Below are 19,847 nucleotides of genomic sequence, written 5' to 3'. Positions count from 1 at the left end.
ATTCCCGAAGCCTGATGGGACAGTCATGATCTTTTTTACCCTTCCTCCATCCAGGAAAGCTTCCAAGACACAGCAAGGTGTCACTGCTCCCCCGAACCTTGGGGCTGCATTGTGCACAACTCCTCAGCCCTGCAATCTGTTCTCCTCTGACTCTCCAAAATGCCAGGTAGGAGACTTTGTGGTTTGGGCACCTTCAGATGGGGCTGCTTTCTGGCTGTGCTCTGAAACTGGACTGGGATGAAGAGAGCTCTGAGCTAGCTGAATGATGGGCCATGTGGAAAAAGCTGAGCAACCACAGAGTCACCACCTCGTCTCTGGAGTCAGCAAGTGAGTCAGAGTGATGTTAATGGAGCAACAGGGAGACATAAATCCTCCTTTAGCAAACACGCATCTGGACTGGATGAATTTACAGCGAGCCTCTACCAGTTTTCAAGAAATACCTTCTGCAAGCATTCTGTTGTTTTTCTTTAAAACTATTAAAAATTCACTGCATCTAAGCAGGTTTTCAAACAGCTTCATGTGGAATCTAACAACTGTAGCCAGAAATCTTTGCTGAGCCCTGCTGCAGCTGGCCTTGAAATACATTTTGCATAATTACCAAGGAATAGTCAGCTTAGGACTAGCTTCTCTATTTCCTTTCAGCAATTCCCTTACACTCCTCCTCCTATTTCTAGAAAGTGCTTTTCCCTTTACCTCCTGTGTTGTTTCCACCATGACTCCAGCTGCTGACAGCTAAAAGGGACTCTTCAGAGCCTTTCAAAACCTCCCTTTAATCAGCCAGAATGCTGGCTGCTGATTGAAGAAAGCCAGCTATTTGCCTGTACTCAAGTCCTGAAAAACCACTTCAGCAAAATTCACAGCCAGAATCCAACTGAAGGCTGAACTGCAGACTCTTGAGCAGCAATGCCAGCCACTATGACCAGTGTGAGGTAACCTTGTGCTTAAAGCAAGGGTCTGTCTGGGCAGATCTGAGAGGATCACAACCCCTCAACAGGCTCCTTCCCTTATCCTATGCATGTAACCCAAGCAGCCTTTACTGCAACTTCCCATCTTTACAAAAAAGGACTACTGTTTCAGTGTCTAAATCTGGTGGATCGTGCTTGGAGATTAAATCATGTCTGCAAAGTTTGCTAAAGGATATAAGGGCTTAATTATTATCAGTGGGAGATTACCTGGTGTCAGAATTATGTTGATAAATAATTATAACTTTTATGTTAGACAGACAGGCATTAAAAAAGCACAGCAAACAGAGGCATGCAATTATATACACACAAGGGTTTTTTTGCGGCAGATGGGCAACACAATAATATTTGTCTTAACATTTCTTTATAAAACTACTATGCATAATTGCTTGGCCCTTAATACATTTGGCAGAAGTTACCTGATCTTCTTCTTCACTGCCTGTTCCAGCTAAACTCAAAGAGCTAAGGTGCTTGTGAAAGTCAGAGAACTGTGGGATGGAATGAGGAAGAGATTCAGTAAAAGATGACAAACAAGACGGATATACTCACAGAAACCATCTACACAAAGTGCACACAGATACTATGTAAGTTTTCTCTATAGTCTTAAGGATTAGCGAGGACACTGAAAACATAAAGTGTAAGACATGCAGATAAAGAACGAAATAATGTATAACAAAACTACTATTTAAAATCAGTTTCAAATGCTTTGTTTCGTTTTCCAAAGACAGCCTAGGAAAAAAAATTACAGAAGAGAGCTCTCTTATCAGCACATTCAAGGGGGAATATAGATTTTTCAGCCTTTTTTCATGCCTGGCAGCTCTCTGTAGTCCCTAAAAAAATCCCCACCATCCCCATGCGCTACACAAACACATCCACTCCTTCCTAGTTCTGCATTTTTATGGCATGATATTTATATTTTAACAGGAACAGAGATTCTTAGTAGCTGTTTACACAGACAGATAGCATCTTCCCATTTTGAGTAAGGTATTTCTGAATTGTTCAGAGATAGTGGTGTATATAGCAAACCAAATAATTTACTCTGCCTTCTGCACATAGGTAACACAAGTCATTAAACTGATTTCTGTCAACACTGGAACTACTCACTCTTGTTCTAATGCCTGAATTTAGGTTTTCATGGAGCAAAGACATTTCTGGAGGGCTCCTGGGTAATCCATCATCTTCAGAACTGGTCCCAGCATCCTCTGTTCGCTTGGCATTAGGTCCAAATGGAGGTGGAGGTCCCAATTTCATGGTAGGCTGGAGTTTCATCTTCAGCGTGGCATAAAATACATTAGCATGTGATAGTGATGGAGGTTTCCCCAGTATGCTTTAGCTCAGGTCAACAAGTTACCTTTATTTCAACTTTGCAATTGAATAATTCAGAGCATAGGACATCTCATTTTAGATGTTCTCTTAGGGTCCCAAACAACCTATCCACTTTTCAGCTATCATTTCAGTAGAACCAAGAATTATACTGCTGTCTGATTAACAAATGCAACATTTCATGTAAACTGCAGACAGATATTACTTACTAATCAAATGCTGAACCACGAATACTACCCAAAAAAATCAAGCCTGTAAAGGCACTTCCACCTCCTGCATTTGAAAAAATTATGTATACGTTACCTGTAAAGCTCTAATCCGATCAGAAATGTTTTCTTGAGAGAACACTCTTACTGGCCTTGCAGGCTCTTGCCCAGTCTCAGGGATAAAAATGCTATCATGTGACAAAGCTCTGCTTCCCATAATGCCTTTATGTGTCCTAGAATAATATAACAAATGAGTGAAAACATACAGACTTTTTTGCCAGTCCTCTTACTCTTAACTAAGGTGGTCTGTTGAACATGGAGTGGGAGACAGGTGTGAAGGGCACACAGGAGATTGCAGGCTCCTTTGTGAATACAATATAGTCATTCAGGTTAATCCAGGTAACACCTTTAAAAGCCAAACACAAATTTGAAAATGCTGTTATCTATCTGTCACATTAACAAACCGAATGAAGGCTAAAGACAGTTTAACCCCAGCAATTGAGTTATACCTCATGAAAAAACCACTACGCCTTGGTAGCTGGGCTTGTGACAGGCAAGCCTACGTGCAAAAGGAAAGGAGCTCACATAAAGGAGCCTGTACCTGAGACGAACTAACTTCTTGCTAACATAAGAACATGTCTTGAAAATGACAGACCATTACCATAGGAAGAGTAAGTACCTTTTTAAGTGTGGTACAGTATTTAATGTATCTCTGCCACACAGGTCATTAACAAAAGTATTTCAGGCAATACAGTTCTCATGTAGAATCATCTGCTTACAAGGTCCTGTTCTCTATATCAAGATCCCTGGGATTCTCTCTTATGAGCCTGGGGATACATTTTCTCATGGACACCTTTTATGGGCTAGTGAGAGGAAGCAGGAGATGTTTTGTGGATGACTTCGCTCATCTTCCGTTTTCTGCTTTTGAGGCATGTGGTATATAACCTCTTTTGCAAATGTTACACGTGGGGCATGAAGACCTTGTTTCCTTATGGGACTGGTACAGGAGACCCACGGTCAGACAGTTTGCTGCTAGGAGGTCTCTAGTGCGCATTTTCCACAGTTTAGCTCATAGTCCAAGCGAGCAGGGACCAGAAATGCATGCACACAGCATTTCTTCTAGGACTCCCTATCTTTTAGTTTTTTTTAAATAAGACAGCTATGAAATGGCATACCAGAGTACAGAGTACAGAACTGGCTGGGCTCATGTACTTATCAAGTTAATTGAGCAGCATTCTAGAGGGAAAAAAAAAAAAAGAGAACAGGAAAAAAAGAGGAGAACTGTGTATTTTTGAATCTTAGATACTGTCATAGGGACATTCAGGAACATAAACAAACATGGCAGAAAGGAACATTTTCCTTGTAACGGCTGCTATAAATATGTTCGATAAAACAATAGCAGGAAAAAGTTGATCTGTATTCCTGCTGCAGAAGAACGGAAAGCCTGCTGCTCCTGCTTAATGCATTAGAGACGTTAGAAGAACAATTTATCTAAATGAAAATGGGATCTCTGCAATGTATGCAAGGTCAGACAAAGCTATAGCAATTTGCAAAGTAAGTGCCAGTCAGGACTGAGACTGCTGCTCAGCACACTGACATCTTACAAAGGCTGCAAGGGCAGCCAGATCAGCAGTGCTGTTGCATGTGGATGTTCATCCCAGCGTGCTACCTTTGCTTTCTCTTTCTAGCAGACACATACTACCCAGATGCATGGTGTAGGTATCCTAGATGTCTGCTCAGATTACGAGTGCTTGAATTAACTCTCTTTCCCTTCAAGGAATTTTCTGGTCGTTGTATAAACAAATATTAAGAAACAATAATGTAACAACCCTGCAAGTAAAGGCACAGGAACATGGCCAAACCAGCCAGAGATCGTATCCACTTGAACATGACCTTGTGGAGCTGTGCATGAGGGAAAGAAAATCTGACCATCCATGTCTTAAAAATATGTGGTCGAACAACAACGCTGTTAGCCCACTGTTTAACGTGGGGCTGCCAGAGTGGAACTCCTGGGGCTTCAAGCTGGACTAATGTTATTCTTGCCAATGCTACAAAAGACACACAAAGTATTTAGTCAATTCTTTTGGTTGTTTGGCGCTGCCTGGTGGCCGCGTTGTATAATGTCGTTTTAAATGGCCGGAATGGTTTGCCCTTCCCGTCCCTGGGCACAGCATCTCTCACTTGAGGACCCAGGCGGCTTGTTCTGACAGGCACAACACCCCATGCAAGGACTTGCTTTTTAGGCAATCAAGGGCTATCCAGATCTCCATCAAGGAACACATGTGAACTTCAGATTGGGTTTCTCATGGTTACCTTTCAGTAGTGGGTGGCATTTTTGGCAATGCCTGAACAAAGACAGGATTTTCAGAGGCAGACATACACAGGCTGGGATTCATCTAGTCTAACTTCAGACGTTAAACCACAGGTATCTACACTGGAGCAGGTCAGCCCTGGCTCCCATCTACATTTAGTGGGGAGAAACAGGCACTTCTAGAGGCTGGTTCATCTGAACAATTTCAGACATCTACGCAAGAATGACACAAGCTTTCTTAGTAATGTTAACTTCTCTCTGCTGATTATAAAAGGCAGCTGATGACTAACTCAGATGCAGAAATTTGTCCTTTGGTCAGATGAATCCCATGTATAGAGAGGAAATAAAGGCTTCACAGCCTCTGGATCCTGCTGATTTCAGTTGCCGTCATCCTCTTATCCCTTCCTTGCTTTCAAAACCTGGCATAAATGGTTAGACATCTAAATTTCTTTAACAATCCTTAGGAATTACATCTTAGGGGCATAAGACAATCTTAGTAAGATAAAAGCTGAGTACCTAATTCTTTTTTGAAGATGGGAGTTACATTATTTTGAAATCATAACCCAAGGCTTATTTATGATTAAATGAAAGCTTTTTTTAGTTGTTTCTTGCTGCACCCCATACCATTCCCTTGTGATTTGTCTTGCATCAGCCTTTTTAATTTGCACTTTCCTGAAAAAGGCAACTGTTTGAGAATGCAGCATTATGAAAAAAAACAAGGAGGCAATTCTAAGGTGTCTTTAATCTACAAACATTGTAGCAGTTCTGTATTTGTTTACCAGCTAGAGTCCAAACACTTACTCAAGTTCATCTTCAGAATCATAATTAACGTGCATGTTATGAGAGGCTGCGACATCACTTGTTGACTGGAACAGCTTCAGAGTGCTGCTCCCAGAAGATGACTCTTTCCTTTTCTTCTTACCAAAAAACTTTTTGAAAGACTTGAACTTTGATTTCTTCTTTCCTAAATGAAGAAACATAAAGAAGATGCAGCCAGCAGCATGCTTCTGAACAATATTAATTCCTTTATCATTTCTGCATAAAAGTGGGTCCTTTCCCTGAAAAACACAATGCAGTCCGCTCTTGCACCAATGTGTTTCAAGACTACATTGATAGCATGAAATTACTATTATCTTGGAGAATCGACTGCAATGTTTATGACACACAAGAAATAACCTGTGGTGTAGAATCTTTCCTAATAGAGTTTCTACTTGCCTCTTGAGATAATTACACTGTGAAGAAAAACTCTGGATTAACAGCCTGGGACACAGAGAAGAAATTACAACTTGGAAACCCACCGCCTTTGTTCAGCAAGCTAAACAGTGATGATGAGGACAGTGTTAGCAAAACCAATTTAAATGTAGAAAAGGCTTACATGGGTGGAATGTGCGGTGTAGGGAGGCTTTTAAAATGTCAGTTTTATAATACATCCCAGAATATTTTGAATGCTAATTACGAGACTCAAAGGATCACAAAGTATTCAACTAGAAATCAAGCAATACTCTTGAAAAGCAATGCTAGTCTGCTCAGTGAAGAAAGACCTGAATTAGGCTCAGTTACAAGCTCTGTGAAGGAAACTACTTAAAATGGAATCAGTCTTTTGCACGAGACATCCCAACAACTTGTGCCTGCCCTATATAAATTAGCATGACAGCACTGTGAGGCATCACTGTCACCATTTCACTTACTTGTTGGGTAAAAAAGTTAACTTGGTCACAAGATGCTACAAAAATCTTATTTCAAGCCTCCAAAAATGTCAAAAATATAGCTGCTCTTGGAGAAAAAGGGAAAATGCATTCTCTAAACAAACAGATTCACTTCCATCATAGAGCTGAAGCATCAAAGCTGAAGAACTTTTCAACAAAACTCACAGCACCTTTCATTCACTGGGGAAGGGAACAACTCTACCTGAATTGTCCTCTCCATCTCCTTCAGTCTCTCGCATCTTAGGGTCCATTATCCTTGGGGAACTCATGTGACAGTCACTAAAGGAGGTAGAAAAAGCATCAGTCATATCAACAAACCAGCAGTACTTCACAGCTGTATACATACATACAGGCAAGTTACTACAATACAAAATACTATGCATGTGCTTTTATATGTAAATACAATATATGTCTAAATGCATGTCTATATGTATTGTATCTGTAACCTGTGGCTATCCTGTCCCTGGCAGTGTTCAAGGCCAGGCTGGACAGGGCTTTGAGCAAGCTGTCTAGTGCAAGGTGTCCCTGCCCACGGCACGGGGGTTGGAACCAGACGATCTTTAAGGTGCCTTCCAAGCCAGACCATTCTATCATTCCATGATAAATATCAAAAAATATCCCATAGGATGAAGCTTATTAGGCAAAAGTACAATAAATTGCATAGGATATTTCTACTTTCACAAGACAATAGTATGCTAAGGTTCAATTAACTAGCCTCTCCTGCCTGAAAATAGAGTTTGTTGAGATTCTCCAATGCTTCCAGAAGTATGCATCAGAGGAGGTGGGCTTCTTTGACTCTCCTCTATTCAGGACCACAGACAAAATGTCTTTGTGCTTATTACAGCTCTTTGGTAACTGGAAGGTCCAGGCCAGGCTGGATGGGGCTTTGAGCAATCTGCGCTGGAAGGTGTCCCTGCTTGTACCTGCAGGGAGGTTGGAACTAGATGATCTTCAAGGTCCCTTCCAACTCAAACCATTCTATGATGCTATGATGAACATGTACAAGTAATATTAGTAAAGAACCATTCATATTTTCCCTTTATTTATATCCAAATTTGAAGTAATCTACGGACTGTAGTTTTTCTTATTTTTTAAGCAATTTGTGAAAAGGTAACAACCCTTTTTATTCCTTTGTCCATACAGACAACAGAAAAATACAAGAAAAAATAAAACAATTCATTTTCTTCTCTCTTTGTTGCTTTTTGAAAGCACAATACCACTTTACTTGTTAAGGTTCCTAAATTAAAAAACATTTCCAAAACTCTACAAGTCCCAAGCCTTAAGACAGAATATCTGTAATTTAAACTGCATTCTCAGAGCAGCAGTCTATGTGAGCTCTCTCTTTTTCATCTCGAGAGCCACCATTTCATGGTCAAGGCAGAATAAAGTCATGGATGTCCTTGACTGGATGGTGAGTTAAATCCTGCAGGGTCACTCTCTGGGCTGTAATGGTGCCAGATGCTCCCACCACACATGGGTGGGAGGGTGAATACACTGTGGCTATTCTGATCCCCTGAAGTACCAGCAGAATTAACTAACGAGGCTTGTGCATTCAAGGAGTTAGAAAGATGGAAACGAAACATTTACTACTCAAGTCTAAAACATGACGTGATGCCTGAACCATCAGCAAGCACTTCAGCCTGGCTGTGATGACCAGATGCATGGACAGCAAAGGCACCTCGGCTGCCCCCCAAGCTGGATGCACACAGTGGGTGTAAAACACCCCCTGCTACCACCCATCAGGAAACCAAGTCAGAGTTAAACACAAACACGAGGGTGAGCAATGTTTGGTCAAGGGCATGTGCCTTATGTAGGGAAAATTCATAAGGAACTGCCCTAGAAAACAACAGATGTGGATGATACTTGTATTAGTAACAAATGCCTGCTGGGAGGTGACAGATACATATGCATTGTGCGCCTTGGCTTATCTAGTCGATAATTAAACACGCTCAGGGTATCTCAGATTTACTCTGTCATGTTGCAATAGCAATGGCAGGAGTGCAAATCAGCACCTTGAAACCCTCAGCTCTTATATGCATGCCAGAGGTGTGATCCTACAGTATCTATATAAATGATACATGCCATAACTCAGGTCCCCAGTTGTGGCCCACTGACACTGCTCTGTTGCATCCAGCTGCACTCAAGCAAGGGTGTATTCTTTTAATCCAAATGTTTATAGGCTATACTTCACTAGTTCTGCATAGCAAATACATCTGGGGATAAATGCCCACACAATGGGACATGTTGGTTTGAAACATGAAGCTAAATATAAACACTTTCCCTCAGGCAAAATTCAAGCAGATAATATATTTCTGACACACCAGAAATGTGGCATTGTCCCATCCCAAAACTTGACAGCCAGTTTTCTAGAGAATAAAAACAACTTTAATTAAAGTTACCTCCACCATAATGTAAGAGGAGGTTTGTGTGACTGATTTGTGACATCTGAGGTCACAAAGAGTGTTTCCACTGTGTGTGCCAAACATCTGGGGATGGTAATACACGATCAGGGGTGTGGCATACGTCTCCTTGCTTAGGGGAGACAGAAGGATGCTGAACAATGATGAACTTTCTCCTTGCTATCCACGCATCTTGAAGCAAGGTCCTCACTCCCCTGCTGACCTCATGCAGCCATTCTTCAGCTCTGCCATGTTTTTGCTGGTTTCTAAGGTTATTTTATGAATTAAGGTGTCTTTTCAAAAAGTGCCCAAGACCTGGGGAAGGCAGCTCAGATCCACTGTGCTTTTGGGGATGTCGCTTGCAAGGGTGCAGCACAGGGAGCAAGGCTGGAGCACTAGCCTGTGGGGAGACAGGTCCTTGGCCAGTGTTTTGTGATTTGGCCTACTACTTATATACAACTTGTTTAGCATAACTTGCACAGCATTAGTAGCTAAATGTGCTGAAGCCTTAGGCCACAAGCTGCGAACTTTCATCTAGACATGTTGTACTTCTACCTAGTTAAGAAAAAGAAGGCCCCACAACCGGTCCAAGCCAGAAGATAAGGAAGCTATGTTAATTAACAGAAGCTGCAACCTTAGATAGGAGAAGAGAAATGGCGCACCTAGATACAATGAAAGGACCCAACAAAGAATGGGAAGACCCCAGACCCTGATATTACTATTGGTCTGAACTGTTGCATGAGTGGGTAATTCAGATTGTAAGGGTATAATTGCCCTGGATTTCTTTGTTCAAGGTCACTCTTCAGAGACACCCAGCTCAAACTATAGCTCTAGTAATAAAAACTACCTGCATAGAGGAATCTCTCTTTCATCTTATCAATTCAGCATGAACCTAGAGTCAAACTCTGTTACGGCTACTGGCATGTGTAATTTCTGTAACACCAAGTCCCACCACCACTGCCAGAGCCATCCCTGTACGGCTCCCCAGTGTTGCCTGTGGGAAGAGCTGGAAAGAGGTGGCTTCTTCACTGTGAGTAGCCTGCTGAAGAGATCCAGGAGGTGTGTGGGGAGGAAGGTCATCCGGGTAAGATGACTCTGGAGAAAAGCAGAAAGTGACCCAAGGGGGAGGTCAGGGGTAGGCAGGGTGGAAGAAAACTGGGTGCAAGTAGCAGCGGCCTCTGTCTCCTGTGCAGGAGCCCAGAGACTCTCACGTCCCCAGCAGGCCCACGGTTATTTTAAATCGCAGCAAATAAACCCTAGAAGTTTGGGCCAGGTGGGCAATATTGCTTTTGCAGTGAGGCAACTCTAAGGCTTTTATAAAACCTGCATCTCGACTCATCATGCAATTACAAGGATCGAGGAACAGTGTGGGCCTTTCACTGCCCAGAGCTTGTGAAGGGACACACCTCAGGTGTTCAGTTCGAAGGCCAGTTTCCAGTCCAAGCCCAGGGTTTGATGTGACTCTTCCAAGCCCACGCTGGCTGAGGCACAGGAAGAGGACCCCACCACAACCACTATGTTGTGTAAACATGCGTTGTGACGAGGAACACGAGGCATCAGTGCCAAGGGTGCGGGAGGAGTTTTATGGCTGCTATCACCAAAGGGAGATTTGTTTGCATCAGAGGATGAATGGGCACCCGCTTCCTTACCCTGAGGACAGCAGGAGAGGGTCAGCAGGTGGCAGAAAGGACTGGAAGGAGTTGTGAAACCCTCGGCAGGCAGTGTGCTGGTCGGGTTTTCAGAAAGATGCTTGAAAGACAACAGGTTAGTTTTTAGCAAACCTTGATTTTAAGCAAATACTGAAGCTGACACTTAGCCACTTGCTTGAGTGTTTTGCCAAGTGATGGTTTCCACTGGAGCAATATCCCATCACAGTGCCAAGAGATACTGGCCCCCACTTATCCCTGTGCACTGCCAGAGACCCCTCTGTGCTACTCTGCAAGCAGAGCACTGCCCAGCTGAGCATCCCACCAAACCTAGATGTACATAACCACATTTACTTCTATCTTAGAACTTCTTATGACATCTTTACTGACATGGGGGAAAGTTATTTTTCCTTTTAAATGCTTCCTTTGCTGGACACTGTTAGAGAAATATTGGGTTTCACCTGCTCACCACCCACCCTATTTTCTTTCCCAAATATATAAACTCAGACAACTGTCCTATCTATAGCTTCCCTTTTTTCATTCAGTATGACCTATTTTAACAATACATTGAAGCAGGTTTATCAATCTTTCAGGCTTTTTCCTCAGCGTTTGTAACAAACCATCCAGTATTAATACATTCATCATGGGAAAGACTTGATTAAAACATGGTATTTAAGAGGAGAAACAACAAAAAAACCCAGAGGCCAAAGTTTACCCCTGGTGTGACTGTAACTGTTTGTCACTTCTGTGACGCAAACAGAGAATTGACTGTTTGCTGTCGAGCTAAATTTTCTCTTCCTCAAAGCTTTGCTTACAATCTCTGATGGCCTGTAAGTTCAATAAAATGCTGATAAAAAACCAGCAGCTTTGAATCAGCACCCACCGACATGGGTGATATTCTTGTCCACTTGTGCTTGATCTGGAGGCTCGTCTGGGGAACATGGTTGCTGATCTTTCTCATTTCCAGTTGCCCCAAGATTTACTGAAGTCCGTCACTAAGTTAAATCATCCTGTGATCTGAAGACTCAGCAGGATTCACAACCAAGAGGAGCAGCCTGCATCACTTCTCCCCTGTTAGCAAGGGCAGGATTTACCACATCGCTAATACTTGTACACTTTTCCTCTGCTTCCTTTGTATTTTATGTGTGGTTTGTTTCACAGCAGACTCCTAGAGATACGTGCTTTATCAATTTATTATGAGATTTTATAAGCCCAAAATGCCAGATGATAAATTGCTAAATATTACCCAAGCTTATAACAGTACTTTTTCTATATTGGACTTCTCCCAGCAGAGGCTTTCTCCACTTTCTTTCTTCCTTTCCATGCCCTTTCGAGATGAGCTAAGATACAAGGAACACTGTTGAGACTAGATCAGTGCAGAGAATAGAGAGAGAATATGGCAACGCAATGGGGTTTTATTCCCCTTCCTATCCTCTAAAATGTCAGTACATTCAAAAGTGTGTATCCAAAAAATCACAGCTGAACCAAACTACAGAAGTTTACACCTTTTATTTCTGTTAAGAATACTCTATTTCTAGCAGATAAAGTAATGACTGAAGTGTTGGAATGGAAGGATACAGGCTCTTCAGGAAGGATGGGCAGGGGAGGAGTTGTGATCCTCAGGGGTTGGTGTTGGGACCAGCAGTGTTTAACATTTTTGTTGGTGACGTGCACCGGGGCAAAGACCGAGGCAAACCTTTCCTTATCCATCCCTCCCCTGAAGACTTCACCTGAAGTAAAGACACCACCCACAAGCCACGTAGTCCTTTTCGCCTGTCACATGGATGGCAGAAAAGGGACGGCTCAAAGTTTCCAGAGGGAGCAAGCCCAGGGTGCCTGCTGCGATCCCTGCCAGCAGCAGGCGCACCAGCAGAGCTTGCACACCTCTGGAGATGCCCAGCTCTCCAGAAGGTGCATTAGTGAGAGCACCACCCAGAGCAGCCCCAGGGCACCACGCCTTGGCACAGCACAGGGCCAAAAGCGTGCGGTGATCACCTGCCTCCCAAGCAAAGGTTTATCTCTGCAACTAAGAGAGACCGTTTGCTGGAGACATTGCACAACAGGGTGTGGTAGAAGGAAGTGTAGGAGAGCAGGGTAAGAAGCTTGTGATGGAGAGGTATTTGCACAGCACCAGAAACCCTGCTGTTCAACACTTCTCTGCTCTGACCTTCTCCTGCTAACAGAAATCCCAGCATCAACCCCCGCTTCAAGCTCTCAAACTGCTCTGAGTGCTCCCAAGTGGTAACACGTGAGCCTAGCCAAAACCAAATCTCTCACAACATGCCCAATTATAAAATCCTTTCCAGAAGTCATCTATCATCTTGAGCTCATGTTACTAAGATAAACCTCTCCTCTCTCCCCTTCCCTTCTGCAACAGGAGGTCTAGGAAAGCATAGTGAAGTGCTCCCCATGAGCAGGAACTGCACATATGAGCCCAGGTATTTAGCAGTGTCCACATGAGTGAGATGCAGGTCTCTGGGAATCCAATTAGTTTGTATGAACACATCCAAAAAGCTCACATAGAGGGACAGGAGAATTTGATAACAACTGCAACACCGTTTCCAAAGCCATACATCTCCCTGCTCCAGACTTCTCTTTATGTCAAAGGAGCACAGGTTTCAGTTTTTATTCAGTCTCCAACTTTAAAATCAAATGAACAAAGGCACCTGAGCGCACACTTACATACACACAGCCATCCTAGGAGCTTTATCTAGAGTCCCAGAAGTGTGATTGAAGTGCCACCCTGCCCTTCTATCATGTCAGCACCTACACAGGTTCTGTACATATTCTAGATGCATCCCCATACTTTTTGAATTATTAAAACTCTTTTATTCAGAGAAGACATTTTCTGAGAAAACTGCACTGTTCTCCTCTACCAAATCAATATAAAATATCAGAGATAATCTTCTTGACAAACCAAGAAGAAAAACACCCTGTCAATTTTTGTATACAACCTTGCCTTTTGTTTTCAAAGTTGGGCAAACAATCATCTCTTTCCATTTTCAATTGCTTTGAATCAGTAAACAGAAAGTATTATTTTGCAAAGCCTCTGACTTCATGTGTTCTCTGCTTGTGGTAATAATTTAGTGTGGATGATGTTAGCGCCTACTTGTTCACACTGACTGATATCCATGGGGACATCATCTTCAAAATGTGGCATTTTCACAAATGGTTTGCTGTCTAAAACATGACAGTTCAATATCCATCTTCATCAGTCTCATAGTGAACTTAGCAGAGTGCAGGTTCTTTCTGCACTGCTCTTCTTCCCTGCATTACTGGTTAGTAAAAGGCTTTCTTCCCCTCCTTGTTTCGGACATTTTTCTCTGGCTACCACAACCCACCCTTATAGCATGCTGTCATGCTATCAGAAAATCTGTATATTGTGCAACCACGACGATGTGGTTAGAGCTCATGTGCCACTCCTCATGCTTAGAGCAGGGCTGGCTGTGAGTAGGTTTGCTACCAGCACTCCCTCCCTGGCTAGCATCCAGCCTGAAACAGTCAGTGCCCTCCCCTTTAAAACTCTACCTTTTAGGGATCCTCCCATCCTCTTCCCAGCCACTGTCAAAATGAACAAAGCTAGCTGTGAGTGATTTGCCCTTTCTCTCAGAAATTACTAAAAAAAGTTAGTTGCATCAACACATCATCTCTTCCAGTGCTGCTCCTTGTGCCAGAGTTTGCTGCTACTCCACCTCCAACATCACTGGCGGCAGGGGAATAGTAAGGTGTGGCATAGGGACCAGCTACGTGTAACCACTGACATACTACTATCTCTTTGCAGCAGCCCTTCCTTTGCAATACTCACGTTTATCGCTCAAATCCCCTGTTGCATCCTGTGTAAGCATAAGGAGGTGCCCAGTGTCCTTGTGATCATTGATAGAAGAGACATCAAGGGATATCAAGTAATGAAAGACCTGCTAAATGGAATACCGGAAATGGGAGATAAGATATAGCTCACTGCATGGACACCCCTTCTGAACCATTGTGCAAACAGGGTGAGAACTGCTATGACCAGCATGTTGGACTTCACAGGCTATGACAGGAAAAGCAGAAGAGGCAGCAGGTGCATCTTCCCAAGCCTTTCAATCCATTTTCTGGGGGTTCGGTTGTTTTCACTTACTTCTTTCACTGCTGTTGGGCAGCATGCGCTTTCCTTTGCCTAAACAGACCAAACCCTCCTCTCGTGCATCTGCCCCTGTTACCCCACAGGTTGGGCAGATCCTCGTGTCAGATCCTCACCAGCCCTTCTGCTGAGCCCCTGCCAACAGCACATTCCTTTCCCTATTACAAGCACAACGCATGTCCAATGAACTGGGAGAGTGTGTAGGGGGAGCCCTGCTCTCTCTACCTGCTTGTTTTTTTTTCCAAGAATTGACTGACCTTCCTTCCCCCCGGCGTTCCTGAGAGGGGCGAGGAACACTCCATAAAATAAACTTTCCTCCCAAGCAGCTTCTGAAGGGTGAGCTTTTGGGTTTTATTTTCAAAAAAGCACATTGCAACAGAAGACACAAACCTAAGAGCTCAGAAGGCACCACTGGGATTGCCCAGTCTGATATCCCGGATAGGGCAGGGAATAGGCTGTTCCCCAGAAGGGTGAAAGGAACTCTGCTTCCTTGATAGGGCTCAGTAACCTGAGGGTATACACTTTGTCAAAGGTCATATTTTGTTCAGGAGAAAAGCCTTATCTTGCATGATTTCTTTAAACAGGAAGAAAAACCAGAACAACAACAACAAATCAAACCAAACAGCCATACGTAAGAATTAAAGGGGGGGAAGGGGTAGCTCCATTAGTGAAAGAATAAAGCAAACTCATGTGAAATGTCTTATTCCTATGGAGTAACCCTTTTCTTCATGCTTTCAGTTCCCTATTTTTTTGTGATTTAATAGAGGAGCCAGGAGATCTATTCTACCAAGCATTATTATTAAACGACTTGTTAGAGTAATAAAGACACACTGGCTCTCTTTCTTCTTTCTCAGCATGCAGGGATAATACAAGCGGAGCTGTTTTACACAAAGGCACAAGACCTCCCTCATCCAGCACCCTACCAGCTATCCTCTACTATATTTAGGAACACAAACAGCTTGACATACTACCCGAGTTTTAGGATTCTATTAGCCATCTTCACTGACAGAAGCGCAGTCTGTACCTTTAAATAATACCGAGTGTTCACAGAGTACTTTGGCTAATAATGTTCTGCAGAAGTTCATCTTTTCTGTACAGCAGCAGGCTAACGTCACTCAGAGTCAAGGGTCAGTGAAGTATTAAAAATTCACTGTGCCTCTCCTTGCAAAGCAATAGAAAAGAAAGTAAAATGTCTTGCTTTAGTTAGAACAAAATTACATTTGATTTTACATGTCACAATTGCAATTATCCTTGAATTCAGCACTGGGAACATTCCTGAAGCTATTTCACAGAAATAACTATACCAGGTCTTTTGGTATTCAGAATGAGTAGAAATATCAACGTTATTGTAAAGTCTCAGTGCCTTCAAATTCAAGGAACTATAACAGGGCTTTCATTGATCCTTCCTTGCTTTTTGGAACCATGAATACAGTAAATTGTCTATATAACTATGTACACACACACACATTCACTTTGTGGCAAAGGAAGAATAAGACTCACCTGGAACCACAGCGAGCCCTGTGGAACAGTGCACTTACACCTGCTGCCCTCTCAATTAGCCTATTGTAAGCGTGTTCTTGTACAGTGCAGAGGCTAATGGGGGTTTAAGATGCAGAAAGTGCTTAGAACTACCCAGAATAAGATCCGTATTCAGCTTTATCTGCTGTTCTGAAGAAAACTCAGTGGGCCAAGTTAACCAAACAATGAAGGCAACCGCTAACATCAGTGCCGATTTTCACCCAATTTTCATCCTCTCTAAGCCCATCTATACTTCATGGAGTATTTAACTCTCAGGTCCATAATGTGTTGTGTAGTTAATAGTGTCATTTCAGTTTAGGTTTCTTTAAAAGTTTATGACAAATCTTTTAAAATGTCATGTTAATCCAAACATAGTCTATAGCTATATCCCAGGCCTAATTCCAAATACTTTGCCATTATGTGTGACAAAAAATACAGTCTGCTTTGGCCAAACACAAGCTGATGGGGAAAGTGCATGAACTAAAAAGACTAGACTGGGCTTTTCCCAGTTCCTTGGGAATTCCTGTGCTGGAAGGATAAAATAATCATTAGTATCTATGAACCACATGCGGAAGAGTTTTAATAGTGGATATTTAAAGTGGAGAACAAAGAAAGTAGGGAATGCAAAGAGAATGAAGTAAATATTCTAAAAGAAACCTGAGCCCTTCCAGGCAGAGATACACCAGCCTACCAGCTGAGACTAGCCAGAACATAGCAGCAGGTTGATTTCCAGGAGCTGCTCATGAAAGGTGCCGTCAGAGGCCCAGTCCTCAGTGTTCCCTCAGCTTTGCCTCCTTTCAGCCCACGCCGATCTGCCGAACCGGCTGCAGCTGTGCACTAACCTGGAGTCACCTCGGATGCAGGTATAACAAGAAGCCATGTCTTCAGCCCAAGGATGGGTTTGCCTTCCTGGGTCATACTAGCACGAAGGAGCAGTGAGGATGGAGTGAGAACCAACTGCAGCTGTGGGAAGGCAGTGGGAGGTGGTCGAGAAGGGGAGCATCTTCCACTGCATTCCCTCTGCAGGGCTCTGACTGCAGACTCAGAGGCCAGTACCCTCCCCAACATCCCATGGACTGTCCAAGAGACACAGCCACTGTCAGTGCAATCTCTGTCCTCTGAAATTTCCCCAGGCACCAGCGCTCACATATTTCAGCAATAACCGCTACCTTGTAAACACATTCCACATTCCTGTTGCATTAAACCCCAGAGGCCAAATGCAAAGCTGAACAGCCTCTTGTCTAACTGCTGTACGAGGCTCCCTCTGAAGGGGTACACGTGGCAGGCTTTTAATTGGAAAGGACCTTGTTTAGCCTCTTTTGACCCTTCCTAATTCAGTCCCTCTGGCTTTCAATGGATAATCGTTTTCATGAGCCTGGATGGGAGGCAGGTGAGCCATGGGCTCCTTCCTATTTCCTCCACTCAGATCACTTCCAGAAAAACAGCACAAAATTTGTAATGCAAGGTCACAGCAACACATGACTACTGCAGGGGTTTCAGGTGGGGGAGTCCAGTTAAGTTGGACAGTCTTCCTAACCCAAATAATTTCTTACATGAACAGGCTGGAAGGTTGTTTTCTGACCATGCCACAATAAATATTATTGCTGAGTTCTTTCATCTTTGCTCAGAACCTTCCTCCACAGCCTGTAATGAAAATACCATCAGGATTTCACAAAAGAGCCCTAATTTTTTGTTATTTACTGCCTCATGACATACACTTGAAAACTTTTCATTCTTACTATCCATTCAGAAGATATTTTCCTGTAGCTCTTCTCTCGCCATATACTTGCTGGTCTGTGTTCCAAGCCACACTCTATGCTCCAAAACAAGCATACGATCAAATGGAAAGAACTGCCACTTGTTCAGATTCTCATTTCCCCCTGTGCTCCTTCCCTGCAGCAATAACCTCAGTGAAAACAACCTCTGGCTAGTCACGCTGCATGTTTCACCTCCAGCTGGCGCTTCAGACTTGCAGACTTTTAGATGTCAGTACCCTGAATGCTACTTAATAGTTTTTACTGCTGCTTAGTCAGAAGTCCAGAGCCAACTCTCTAGTGTGCCTACATCACCTGCACAAGTTCTCTCATTCCTTTGGACTGGAAAGGAGAAAGTATTTGCACATGCCCATCTGTCCAGGACAAGTGAGCATGTGTGCTCACATATTCAGAAGATTATATGCAAAAATATCACATGCAGAATAAAATCAGGAGAGGGGACTGGAGAAAGTACAACAAAGGACAGCACTGGAGAGCTCAAACCTTCCCTGACAGTGTTTATTACAGTAAGGGACATAGTCACTGAGAGGGCTACTGCTCCTCATCTATCCAGAGCAGCAGAATATACTACCAGTCACAGTGTCATACCAACTGTGCATCTAGCCCCGGCAGCACTTTCATCTTCAAAGCAGAGCAGGAGGACAGGTGATAAACGTCACTATATAATGCTGCTACTCCTCAGGTTTAATTTCCTAAGGAAATTTACTCTATCCTCCTCTGACCTGAGAAGCATTTTCCTTGTGAAACACCTCGCTAGTTTAACATGCCTTTTATCCGTCACTGCATCTCCCTCTAGGCAATGGAGAAAAGAAGACACTTCAGCTAGTAATAGGTCTAAGCCACCTCACTCTGAGGAGACACCTCTCTGCAGAGGATAGATGGAAGCCAGGGTTACCTAACAGCTCATGGTTAGGTGCTCTGCATTCCCATCCCCACCATCCTACCCTGCATGCTGAGTAATCCCCAAAGACTACACAGGAACCTGAAAATCATCTCTAAAAGAGGTAAAAAAGAAAAGACCCATTTGGAGACCTATCCCATTCGTCCCCAGGCTCTCTTGAGTATACCATGAATGTTTTACTTCAATACTCAACAGCCTGATGAGATGGAGGTCATTAATTTATGACTATGACAAGATTATTATGGTTAAGTTAACATGTGCAGGCACTTAACTAACTCCTGTTAGGAAATATTTGTCATTAATTCAAAAATTTCCTGCCTGCAATTTGACAAATACAGCACAAATGAGCTGCAGAAATCCAGCACGACATAAAGAGCTCTCATCTGCCATCACCCTTACACGTGACTCTATGGTACTTGAGCTGTGTCTGCTTCAAAGAAGCACAGCAAAATGTACTGCAGTAATCATAAATTAAATGGCATTGGAATTCAGATGCTAGAAAAATCTAACTATGTTCTTCCAGATGCAGGAAAAGGAGCACAGAGGCACTCAACCTCCCCATGGGGAGCAAAAGGGCGACCACTGGGAGAGAGGGTGGCAGCACAGCATTTCTAATTAAACCTCAGGAAGCAAAGCTGTGCGAGCAAAAACTGCTTGTGTGGGCTTTCCTCTCACCTCCTGTGGGTCTGCCGTGATCCCAATGAAGTCAGGTGGCGCAGAGTAAAACCACTGAAGTGGTTTCACTCAGGAGCAATCTGTCTGTCAGGCACAGCACAGATATTCAGGGCCATCTCACCACCCCTGGGTGAGAGGACTCCCTGCCTCAGACTGCTGTGCTTTGCTTGCTTTCCCAGGGAGGTAGATTTAGATTAGATATTAGGAAAAAAACTCTTCACTCTGAGGGTGGTGAGGCACTGGCACAGGTTGCCCAGAGAATCTGTGGCTGCATCATCCCTGGCAATGTTCAAGGCCAGGTT

General features: G+C 43.3%; 1 protein-coding gene across 7 annotated transcripts in view; it reads right to left on the bottom strand.

The window, feature by feature from the left end:
- CRACDL (CRACD like) overlaps positions 1 to 19,847 on the bottom strand; it is a 65,789-nt gene that overhangs the window by 20,395 nt on the left and 25,547 nt on the right. For 5 of the 7 annotated variants that reach the window (XM_057422249.1, XM_057422250.1, XM_057422251.1 and 2 more), the window contains exons 2-6: positions 6,711 to 6,787; positions 5,604 to 5,766; positions 2,589 to 2,724; positions 2,067 to 2,231; positions 1,382 to 1,450 (exon numbers count right to left, since the gene is read on the bottom strand). In XM_057422249.1, the coding sequence (XP_057278232.1) occupies positions 1,382 to 1,450; positions 2,067 to 2,231; positions 2,589 to 2,724; positions 5,604 to 5,766; positions 6,711 to 6,777 (600 nt within the window). In that variant the 5' untranslated portion in view covers positions 6,778 to 6,787. The remainder of the gene's footprint in view (positions 1 to 1,381; positions 1,451 to 2,066; positions 2,232 to 2,588; positions 2,725 to 5,603; positions 5,767 to 6,710; positions 6,788 to 19,847) is intronic. The other 2 variants (XM_057422252.1, XM_057422253.1) reach the window with 1 other exon arrangement.

Source organism: Pezoporus wallicus, unplaced genomic scaffold, assembly GCF_028554395.1.
Source record: "Pezoporus wallicus isolate ANWC-B61680 ecotype Strahan unplaced genomic scaffold, APGP_CSIRO_Pwel_v1 contig_5785, whole genome shotgun sequence".
NCBI classification, from domain to species: domain Eukaryota; kingdom Metazoa; phylum Chordata; class Aves; order Psittaciformes; family Psittacidae; genus Pezoporus; species Pezoporus wallicus.
The sequence above is the reverse complement of the archived record's forward strand: the minus strand, read 5'-3'. Positions and strand labels throughout refer to the sequence as shown.